The 12,399-nt window shown below is 36.3% G+C and overlaps 1 protein-coding gene across 1 annotated transcript; it reads left to right on the forward strand.

Annotated features, from left to right (window-relative positions):
• The first annotated feature begins 3,729 nt into the window (after window positions 1–3,729).
• On the forward strand, window positions 3,730–7,976 carry LOC106054892 (hemagglutinin/amebocyte aggregation factor-like). The gene is made up of 4 exons (XM_013210981.2): window positions 3,730–3,986; window positions 4,377–4,508; window positions 6,307–6,430; window positions 6,604–7,976. The coding sequence occupies exons 1-4, from the start codon at window positions 3,770–3,772 to the stop codon at window positions 6,677–6,679; spliced, it is 549 nt and encodes a 182-aa protein (XP_013066435.1). The 5' UTR covers window positions 3,730–3,769; the 3' UTR covers window positions 6,680–7,976.
• The last annotated feature ends 4,423 nt before the right edge of the window (window positions 7,977–12,399 follow it).

Below are 12,399 nucleotides of genomic sequence, written 5' to 3' on the forward strand. Positions count from 1 at the left end.
GCTAGCAATACTATTGTGCTATTTCTAACAAGAGAATTTTGTTCCGAGCACTGACATAAAGAAATCGAGACTGCAACATTAAACTAGAGGTAAACGTGTTTTTTGTTGTTTTTTCGCATACAGATGAAGAGTTCCGATACATAGCTCGAGATTGGTTTCCTATTTGCACGAAAGAGACTGTGATTAATGTTCCCACTTACTATTACACTATTTACACTCGCTTGCTATCCTAGAGCACGGTGCTAAGGGCTACTGAAGGAAGTCTATTTTAAAAAGTTATTTCAGTACCACATTATTTATTATGCTGTTCATTGTCACCAGACACACTGGCATCAAATATTCTGTTTCAAGTGCAATCAATATTTGTTTCTTCTGTACACCAAACACTGTTTTCATGTAAGTTGATTCTTGTAGCTGATTCGCTGTCCTATCACATAATACACAATCTCTTTTTTTATCTAGTTAGGCTTGAGACAGTGTTTGCGGCTGCTGAAACCTACTCTAAGATCATAGTCGTCTCAGGTTAAGAAGGCTAAGCCGATGTGACTTTTATTTTTCTTAAGACGTGTAATAAATTACCTATCCACATCCAATCTTTATGACTAGATATGCTGTGTCTCAACTTGTTAGATCTAAGAGACAAGTTCTTTGATTTGAAAACAAGAGAAACCATCCCTGCCTTGAAGTCTTTTAGTGGCTCACCCAAACAGTTTCCATTTGTCATTCAACGTAATACCCTTATTTAGTCTTATCTCTCAATGAATTCTTTGTAAATTATGTTACGTAAAGATGTTACAAAAACATGTTACATATAGATGTACTACTAAGTACTGTACACAGTAACCTAACATTGGGAAAGGTCTAAAAGAGAATGCAACTTTGTTTTACTTTGAAACACTTAGATTACATAATTGCACTCGGGTCTGCTCTTAAGTGTTCATGAAAGAGTCAGAAATGAAGATCGTGTCTTTAGGCAAGTGTTTTGCTATTGATCAAAAAACAAATCACCGACTTTTAATTATTTTGAACTCCTGTATACACCAAAATATAATTTTTGTTCATTCCATTAAATTTTATTTGCATAATTAGATTTGTACAACTTCATTTAGTTTTTGTTTTAAATTTGTATAATGTGACTTCATGAGAAACAAAGCCTGTATTGTTTTTACCCCTAATTTTTTGTTTAAATCAAATCTTAAATCTGTCGTGTTAATAGTTTTTGAACTCTTGACTTGAGTTGACGATCTAGCGGTTCATTAGCTGTCTAGTATTATCTCAAAGGTCTTCTGTCTGGTTTACTCTTATCTTAACAGCTGGAAATCTAAACAAAGGCGTTGATTACTGCAATCACCAGTCTATTGAATGTCCTCCTCTTAGAGACATTGTAGTCGATAGTCAATGTCTCGAAATGACGTTCTAAGACTGATGACTATTTCGCTCTCGAATGTTTGGAGGAACAAAAATCAATCAGTGATTAATGTTCCGTTTATGTGTTAGTCATTTGTTCTATATTCACAAAGTTCCATAAACAATCAAAACATTTATAACAACAATCACAATCCTTACAACAAGGAACAACTAGCAGATCTAAGTTCTCATCTGACATTGGACAAAACCAAAGAACTGTGATATCTGAGAAGAAATGAAACCTGCGTGATGGTCAATGGTGTTTGATGACCTGGTCAGCTCTCTGAAAACCAATCATCACTCCATCTAGATTTGCTTCTATATTGCCCATTAGTCGGGCTCTGCACTTACATACAATACGGTTTTTTTTAACTTCCATTGAAGTTACATTTTTTATGGTCAGTGCTAAAAGAGAATTAGTTTCAATAAAAGGATTACAAAAGAAATAGAAGCTTACTGCATTAAATTTCAAATGTCCAAATTTTAAGAAGCTCTTTATTTTTTTTTTTACTCTAAAGATTTGACTCAGTCAATTGAACATAGCTTTTTGTTGAAACACATTTCAATAACTTTCTTAATATAATCAGTTTTGTGTCAGGGCTGTATAGATGAGTTAGGCTTCTTCAAATTAATTATCCTTTTTACAAAGCTTCTATCAACTCACTCTGTCTGTCTGTTTGACCAAAAGTTTGTACACGTTATTTCTCCGAAACACAATGTCGGATCAAGCTGAAATTTTGCACAATTATTTCTTTTACCTGACAACACAAGAATCAATATAAAAAAAAATAACCAATTAGTTAATTCATTGGTAATAAATTATTTTGTTTGTTTCTCAAACAAAGGAAAGACATTGTACTTGAATGAAGTGATGGTATAAACTGAATTAGTCCAATTTATAGATTTTCGCCTGAGGCTTAGAACACAAACAATAGATAACTATACAACTTTCATGTATATAGATTCTTCGCTAGTAGAGTGATTACCGCGTTGGCTTGAGAAGTCTGCTCACAATTTCCAGTTCAGGTCGTTAACTTGTTTTGAAAAATACATTAATACATACCCCGTTCTTTCTCATCCTACCCCATTTCCAACTGGTCCAGACAAGTGATGGGATCATAGCGTAGTGAGACAAGTGATGGGATCATAGCGTAGTGAGACAAGTGATGGGATCATAGCGTAGTGAGACAAGTGATGGGATCATAGCGTACTGAGACAAGTGATGGGATCATAGCGTACTGAGACAAGTGATGGGATCATAGCGTACTGAGACAAGTGATGGGATCATAGCGTAGTGAGACAAGTGATGGGATCATAGCGTAGTGAGACAAGTGATGGGATCATAGCGTAGTGAGACAAGTGATGGGATCATAGCGTAGTGAGACAAGTGATGGGATCATAGCGTAGTGAGACAAGTGATGGGATCATAGCGTACTGAGACAAGTGATGGGATCATAGCGTAGTGAGACAAGTGATGGGATCATAGCGTAGTGAGACAAGTGATGGGATCATAGCGTACTGAGACAAGTGATGGGATCATAGCGTAGTGAGACAAGTGATGGGATCATAGCGTACTGAGACAAGTGATGGGATCATAGCGTAGTGAGACAAGTGATGGGATCATAGCGTACTGAGACAAGTGATGGGATCATAGCGTAGTGAGACAAGTGATGGCATCATAGCGTACTGAGACAAGTGATGGGATCATAGCGTAGTGAGACAAGTGATGGGATCATAGCGTAGTGAGACAAGTGATGGGATCATAGTGTAGTGAGACAAGTGATGGGATCATAGTGTAGTGAGACAAGTGATGGGATCATAGCGTAGTGAGACAAGTGATGGGATCATAGTGTAGTGAGACAAGTGATGGGATCATAGTGTAGTGAGACAAGTGATGGGATCATAGCGTAGTGAGACAAGTGATGGGATCATAGTGTAGTGAGACAAGTGATGGGATCATAGCGTAGTGAGACAAGTGATGGGATCATAGCGTACTGAGACAAGTGATGGGATCATAGCGTAGTGAGACACGTGATGGGATCATAGTGTAATGAGACAAGTGATGGGATCATAGCGTACTGAGACAAGTGATGGGATCATAGCGTACTGAGACAAGTGATGGGATCATAGCGTAGTGAGACAAGTGATGGGATCATAGCGTAGTGTGAAAGATTCTGCTTGTTTACAGCCTAGAATATAAGGTTTGATGTCTTTTGAACAAGGACTTTCTTATTTAGACTTAGGTTTGTAATTTAGATACGCCGCTGAGTATTTATTTTTTTTTAAAGTTCCACGTGAGTGTATATCTCAAGCTAAAAGATTTTTAAGGCAACTAGCATTGGTGCGGTTTGATTTCATTACAATGTTGCATGTCTTCTGTTTCTCTATGTTCATCTGGTCTGTCCATAGCCAGATATGGATGACCCAATTTGACCAGCACTTTCAGTTTGTATGCCCTCCTGGTCAGACTATCAGGTCATTGGTGAGTTTTCATGAGAACCATTATGAAGATCGTGTTTGGAATTTTAGCTGCGCTGCCCCTCCCCATGGAGTAGCCCTCGCCACATGTCAATGGAGCGGTAGGTTGAATATAGGTAGTGGTGTGAAACAGTGTCTATAAGAAAAAGAAAGTATGATTAATGAAACGAATTATTTGTGTATGCTAACCATGTTATAAAGTCATGTAAATATATTAGATTAAGTTTTACATGTCATTATTGTTTCAATTTAATATGTCAAGCTAACCGCTACTTAATAACAATATATAAGGCAAAAAAAGGGGAGTAGTTTATACGCATTGGACAAAATAAAACTTGCTCTGAACATTTATACATTTATTTTAATAACGGGTTTACCAACTAGTTGCATAAATATCTCCTGACTTTATAAAAACTTGAATCCACTTAGATTGTATCGAAACAATTTCTTCTTCTTCTAACTCATAAATTCAACTATTTTGTTATGTGCAGGTTTTGAAAATGACTTTGACCAACTGTTGGAGTTCCAATGTCCAAACGAAAGCATCATCAGTGGTATAGAGAGTGTCAATGACAATGGGCACGAGGACAGGAAATGGTCATTTCTCTGTTGTGATCCTGAAGGTAATTATTTCAATGTGCATACAACTAATTAAAGCATTATGTCACCAGTACAAAGGTATTTCCCTAGACACTAGTACTTTTAGTAGAATCCAGGCTGCTTACAAAGTTTCATCAAATTCTTAGAAAGTACAGTCCCGAGAAGCAGTGGACAGAAGGGTGTCCAAATAGATGAACATGTCAAGTGATCAGGAATGGGGTTAAAAAAGACAAATACAGATTATGTAAATTCTATGTAAGTGAAGGCAGGGTAATACGGTATACTTAACTTTAAAGATTGATATAATTGATACGTTTTTAATACTGTTAATTTAAAAGGGATTCAGTATAAATCAATTAATATTTCTGCTAAAGATGATATCACTTAAGACATAACTTTTTTGCCTCATCAAACTACAACAATACAAACACGATGGACCAGAATGTGGAAACCATATTTGCAAGACATGAATTTCACTCATGCAGGCATTCAGTCAATCCATTGACTGGTATACTATAATACACTAGTCAAAAAGGGGGCAGTGTTGAAATGGGGGCAGTTTTATTAAAAGTGAAAAAAATAAGGGTGGGGAGTAAGGCTAAATAATTAGCAGGATGTAATAAGGAAAAAAGGACCAAGGCCAAAAACTATAATAAAGCTTAATTATTAAGGAGGAGAGTGTGTGTGGGGGGGGGGGGAGTGATGAATATGTGGGCTGGTCCAATTCAACGTAATAGAGACTAGAATAAGCTGGTCATAGGAATGTATGGAGGAGCATTCTAAGTAAGACAAAATGGGATGGGTCCATAGTAAAAATCAACAATATCTAGCCTGGGAACATATCAACGGATGTAACCTGTGGCTCATTGGCTTGATATTTGCTTTTAAAAAAAAAAGATATAACTAAAGTGAACCAAAGAAAACTGAAATGCTTCATGAAGATATAAAAATGTCTATAAAGAAAATTAAATACAAAACTAGCTTCTTTTTTTTTTAAAGCATATAATAATCTCCGCACTGCGTTTGCTACTTTATAACGAAGAAAGATTGAAGGTTTTTTTTCCTACGGATCTTGTTCAAAATGCTGTCGAACGCCTACGACGCTTAAATAGTCTTTTACTATAGAATATCTATGAGTTTGTACACATGTTTATGTTGTTGTATTTACACTAACAGCCGGGTTACTGAAGTCCCGGAACTCTGTTATAGCAAGTCACAATTTGAGTGCAAAATTATTTGAGTCAATTTGTATTGAATATCTGTCACATATGATTTAGGCATGACGACCTGGTCGTTAACCGTTGGCCAAAGAAACAGATGACCTTAACGTCATTTGCCCTAGAGATCGCAAGGTCCGAAAGAGGAACTTAACTTTTTTTTTAGAAAATAAAGGTTAACTTTTAGCCAATTTTATTTCCGGTAAGTTTGCCTTTAAATCTGAAATGTATCAATGTAGTGAAGTGTAACACCTGTGAATGCCCTTTTATGATGGACGGGCAAAAAGATCAATGAGTTGATTTGGAGATTGATGACCTAATGTTACTTTATTTGTTTCAGGCTATATAACTCACACTTGTCTGTATGTTGCAGGCTATGTAACTCACACTTGTCTGTATGTTTCAGGCTATATAACTCACACTTGTCTGTATGTTTCAAGCTATATAACTCACACTTGTCTGTATGTTTCAGGCTATATAACTCACACTTGTCTGTATGTTTCAAGCTATATAACTCACACTTGTCTGTATGTTTCAAGCTATATAATTCACACTTGTCTGTATGTTTCAGGCTATGTAACTCACACTTGTCTGTATGTTTCAGGCTATGTAACACACGCTTGTCTGTATACTCCGTATGTCAACACGTATGACAATGTTCTAAACTACAGAGTTCCGAATGACTTTGTCTTGAGAGGAGTGGACAGTGTCCATGACAACCACTATGAGTAATACATACATTTCCTATTCATTTTGTTTTCCATAAAACTAAGGTGTTAAAATTTTTCATTCATGAAATTTTAAACTAATTTAGAAATTCGATAGTGTATTATATTATCGTTTGTATACAATTTTCTGTATTTACATCAATTTACTGACCTATTCTGTCTATTGTTTTCAGAGATCGTATCTTCAAATTTGATATTTGTAAACTGGATCCTATTGGAGAAATAGAAGAAGGAGCCGTTGTAGGATAGACATTTTGTCTGTTTGTTTACATGACTCAGCAATATTTATATTCATATACATTTACAATAGGAACTTGACTGATGATAGTGTGAATGTTTGTGTACGCTGCCCTCTGGGCTATATCGAATACAAAATTAAGACATGATAGTGTGAATGTTTGTGTACGCTGCCCTCTGGACTATATCGAATACAAAGTTAAGACAGTTACGTTGTTCAGCTCGGACTAAACCTTTTCCTTTTTGTTGCGACTATTTTAACAATCAAAAAGTTCAGATAGCCTACAGCTGGTTGTTTTATGGCCAGGGATAATTAACAATAACCTCCTGACATTGTCCTGCTATTTTACCATAACCTCCTGACATTGTCCTGCTATTTTACCATAACCTCCTGACAATGTCCTGCTATGTTACCATAACCTCCTGACAATGTCCTGCTATGTTACAATAACCTCCTGACAATGTCCTGCTATGTTACAATAACCTCCTGACAATGTCCTGCTATGTTAGAATAACCTCCTGACAATGTCCTTCTATGTTACAATAACCTCCTGACAATGTCCTGCTATGTTAGAATAACCTCCTGACAATGTCCTGCTATGTTACAATAACCTCCTGACATTGTCCTGCTATTTTACCATAACCTCCTGACATTGTCCTGCTATTTTACCATAACCTCCTGACAATGTCCTGCTATTTTAGAATAACCTCCTGACAATATCCTGCTATGTTACAATAACCTCCTGACAATGTCCTGCTATGTTACCATAACCTCCTGACAATGTCCTGCTATGTTACAATAACCTCCTGACAATGTCCTGCTATGTTACAACAACCTCCTGACAATGTCCTGCTATGTTAGAATAACCTCCTGACAATGTCCTGCTATGCTACCATAACTTCCTGACAATGTTCTGCTATGTTGAAAACAGAAATGTGCCCAGGCGGATTGTGTAGTACTCTGACTCAGTTATTTGTGAAATAATTTCTTAAATGTCTTCGCACAGTTTTGTAGAATTCCATTTCTCAGAGACTTTGATAACAAAAATATTTTGTTTTGTCTTTTTTTCTAATTCTATTTTTAGATACAAAACATTGAGTGTGTGTTATGCCCCCCTGTGCACGTGCTTAATCTGAGGTTACTCTGTAGCAGCTGAAGTTGAAATAGGCTCATTTAAAACAGTTCATTGGTTAGTTTAAGGAAACTACGCTATTGAAGTTAGAACTCTCCCCCTTTTAAGATTACGATACTCTGTTAAGTTAAATATCACTTGTTGGATCCTTTAAATAAAGATGTTCTCTTGGTGAATTTAATACTTTATATAAAGACTAGTCGACCGGCGGCGTAGCATACGCCGCTAGTTTGCAGGGACGGCCATAGGCCACAGCAACCTATCCGACCGCAGTGGGCCCCACACTTTCATAGGACCCGCACTAATTCTATGTGTAAATTATTAAATTAAACCATTTTATAACTTTTAACAGATTTCTCGCAGCCGCCTGATTTTCCAGGAGCTCCTGGAAATCTCCTGAAATAGCAAACACAGAACAAAGGGGGATGGGAGCGGGCAGGGTTTGATCAATTTAAACGACAGTCCAGCGCTCAGGCAGCCATCCGTAGTGTGAACACTACTCTTGTGTTTTCTCGTGGACTATCCGCAGAAATAAGAGAGTGATCTTTCCTTTACTTCTTGTTTAAACTTTTGAGGGAAGAAGAGACTTATATATATAGATACTTCATATAGGTGAATTTAAGATACTTTAAATAAAGATTTCTCTACTAGTGAGGTTAAGACTTTATATAAAGGTACTCCACTGGTGAGTTGAAGAACTATGTTTCAGCTACTCCATTTGAAGTTCTGAAAACGTTTGCTGTTGTAAGAAATATTGCTAGCTGTTTATGTCAATATATTCTGTTATAATGAAACCCAGGTCAATATATTCTATTGCAGTGATGCTTAACCTTATTCGGCCAGCGTCGCGTCGCGGGCCGCATCAACAAAAAGGAAATATATAATGCAGAATATATATTTGAATCCCGTGAATCTAGTAATTACATTAATTCATGAGAAGTTCATACTGAAGTTGAACTATCTTTTAAATATCCGACAGCATAGATGAGACGCCAAGTTGGATCTTAAATTTAGAATTCTAGATGTGTGTCCGTGAGATGATTACGTAAGGTGTGTTTCACACGAGTCATCAACAACAAGGTTTGTCCTCACAAATAGCTGCTTGTCATTTGGAGATTCAGAAAAGTTTCTGCAAGCAACTCGGAGTAGAAATCAATTCACTTGAAGTTTGTCAAGCAGGGATATCTAGCTTTGTCAAGCAGAGATGTCTAACTTTGTCAAGCAGGGATGTCTAACTTTGTCAAGCAGAAATGTCTAGCTTTGTCAAGCATGAATGTGTAACTTTGTCAATCAGTTCCAGTTACAGCTCAATCTTGGCACCTGACGCATTGCCTGCATATGAATTTTAAAAACGACGCTGAACACGATCATCATCCCATGGTCCAGACTGAACAACATGCCACATAGTTTTTGTTGGTGTCAGCCATACTTGTGGAACCATCGTTAGTCACTCCCACTAATTTGTCCCAAAGAATAGAAAGATCGTCTGTGATGATTGAAACTTTTCACAGTACTTCGCCAGTAGTGTCCCATGAATGCTTCTCATAGCAACTGACTTCTCCGATTTCAAAACTGCTGTTTGTACCGCGAATAAATAACAACAGTTTGAATGGTTTCAGGTATGTCGATAAACTCTTCAGCTGTAATAGAAAACATTTTGAAATCTGGTTTGTCTGTTAGTTGTGAATGGAGATATTTACCCACTCGCCTTGTAATTGGTATGAGAAAGGTTGACAGCTTCAAAAGCGTTCTTCTTTGCACAATACATTCTTTTGCATTCGCCCTCGGACAATAGCTTCCTGTCTCTACTTACAATGTGAACAACTCTGGAGCTAGCCTTACAGCCGACTCATTTTTTTCTCTTTTTGGTAACTAGTGTCCACTCTAGGTTTAATCTAGCACTCGAGTCTCAAACCAAGCCAAGAATGCCGCCTTATTTATTTATGTGTTTGGTTTAATAAAAGTTGTTGAGTGTTATGTTCTCTAAAAAGAGCCACTTTCTCATTATAAAACAAATATGTTGGCTTATTTATTCGGTTCAAGTCCATTTACCCTAACTTAGGGATTTTTGTTTTATTTCCTTTATTTATTTATTTTTTTCTATTTTTTTTTTATTGGAGAGGGAATTTTCTACACTTTGTGCTGACGTCTCGGCGGGCTGGATAGAACCATCTCGCGGACCGTATTTTGGACATCACTGTTCTATTGTAATGAAACCTCTCTATCAAGGCCAATATATTTTATTGTAATGATACCCCACTGTTGAGGTTAGAAATCTAAGCTGGTGATTTCATGATATTCCAATGTTGAGACTAAGACATTCCTTTATATAAAAAAAGAAAGGGGGGGATAAAATACAATGTGTAATAGAATTATAACGCATAATACATGGCTGTGAGTGGTTGATTTGAGTTTTGCTGTATTTGTTTAAATTTTATAAGACAGCTACTTCCACGCTCATATGCATACAAAAGAAAAAAACACACACACACGCCAGGCAAATAAAGAGGCAAGAGAGGGTCTGTGACAAATCGCCCAATCCACCAGCTGAGACCTGCCCAAGTGCCTCATCCATTAAGACAACACCATGACTCATGACTGCCTCGCAGAAACTTGCCTAGAGATAGTGGACTTGGGATAGTGGACAAACTACTGGCCTAGGGATTGAAATAACAGACTACTGACCTGGGGAATGGGGGAGCACAGACTACTGGCTACATAGTCCTACATTCGGGTGACCTAAATCTAAATATTTATGGTACTGATAAGGTTAGTGGTTTCCTTTTTTTATTACATTTAAAATTAACTCAAAAGTGGATACTGTTGATATGTCTTCAATGAATGTTTGTACTTTGAAGGAATCTCGATCCTATGACTGCCTTAGAAAGATTGTGAATTTCTGGATTAATAATAATTATAATTGATAGATAGATAGAGAGAGGAGAGAGAGAGAGAAGTTAGACAGAGAGAGGATAGATACATAGATAGAGAGAGAGAGGGAGAGATAGAGGGAGAGAGTAGAGAGAGAGAGAGAGGGATAGATAGAGAGAGAGGGGAGAGAGAGAGAAGTTAGACAGAGAGAGGATAGATAGATAGATAGATAGATAGATAGATAGATAGATAGATAGATAGATAGATAGATAGATAGATGATAGATAGATAGATAGATAGATAGATAGATAGATAGATAGATAGATAGATAGATAGATAGATAGATAGATAGATAGATAGATAGATGTGTATTTGTGTGTTTCTAGCGTGTATTTTCGTTCTAATTCATTCATTAATTCTTTGACATTACCTACACGGACATAAACAATGTAGTTATCTACTTACGTTAGTTACGAAAGCACAGTTAATTGCTCTGCCATAGTAATTTGTGATCATGTTTATCCAAGGACTAGTTTTCTTTTTTAGTTTTTGCTGGTCTTTTTGTATTTTCTGACTGATTAGATAATAAACAAGTACCAACAAATATTATAAAGTTTACTTTTAACAAGAGCGATAAGGTGAATCCAACAAATAAATAAAATATCTTTGATAAACAAATCGCTAAATATACATCCAGAACTTATTTCCTATTGATGATATAGAAGACATGCTCTTGTCTGCTTAGCTGAGATCAGTCAAACACAATATACAGTCTCAGCATCTATTCAGGTGGATAGAATATTATTAAAAGTACAAGTGCAATAAAAAACAATCACCTAGCTAACACTTTGTTCATCTCTTTAGTCAAACGCACCAAAAGTCACTATAAGAAAGAAACGGTTTTAATAAATGGTTTTAGAATCGGTTCTCTGAATTCATTGTTTCAGCTTTAAACTCAAAACATTCAGCACTATAAAATGGTAGACTTTATTGTAGCTTCCTCTTGAACTATAAAGGTTCCTGAAGGCGAAGAGCTGAAGAGCCGTCTTGAAAAAAAAAAAAAGGTTCCAATCGACTCTGCATCAGATGACTCTCATGAAAACAGTTTTACATTCTAAAAGGTCTTACTTAGAAGATGAAATGTCTCTTAATTAAACTATTTTATTTTTCAACCATTGGTAAAATCAATTTTACTTATTAATAATCAAATATGGATTTATAGGTACATTGAATATACAAAAGATTGTTTGTCCCTTGGAAAGTAAAGTTAACGCCTACGACTATCGCCCGCCTTTGTCAAATCGCCACTCCCAGAAAGACCTGCCCCACAGTTTGAGAAACATTGTCCTGAAAATCCAGACTTCAAAATAAAATAAGAGTTGACCAGCTTTAGGATTTCAGGATTGTTAATCATTGCGTCATCAAATTAATTTTGGTTTGAATTATCAATAAAAGCAATTGAACAATTAATCTCGAAAATATATTAAAAACTATGACCTACTAAAATTCTTCCAAAATGTCTCGTGAAATATGTTATTCAAAACAACTGGTTCAGGCTATAACATTGTAATGACAACATTTGTCTACAGACTACTCGACATACTGTAATGACAACATTTGTCTACAGACTACTTGACACATTGTAATGACAACATTTGTCTACAGACTACTTGACACATTGTAATGACAACATTTGTCTACAGACTACTTGACACACTGTAATGACAA

Source organism: Biomphalaria glabrata, chromosome 7, assembly GCF_947242115.1.
Source record: "Biomphalaria glabrata chromosome 7, xgBioGlab47.1, whole genome shotgun sequence".
Classification (NCBI taxonomy): Eukaryota; Metazoa; Mollusca; class Gastropoda; family Planorbidae; genus Biomphalaria; species Biomphalaria glabrata.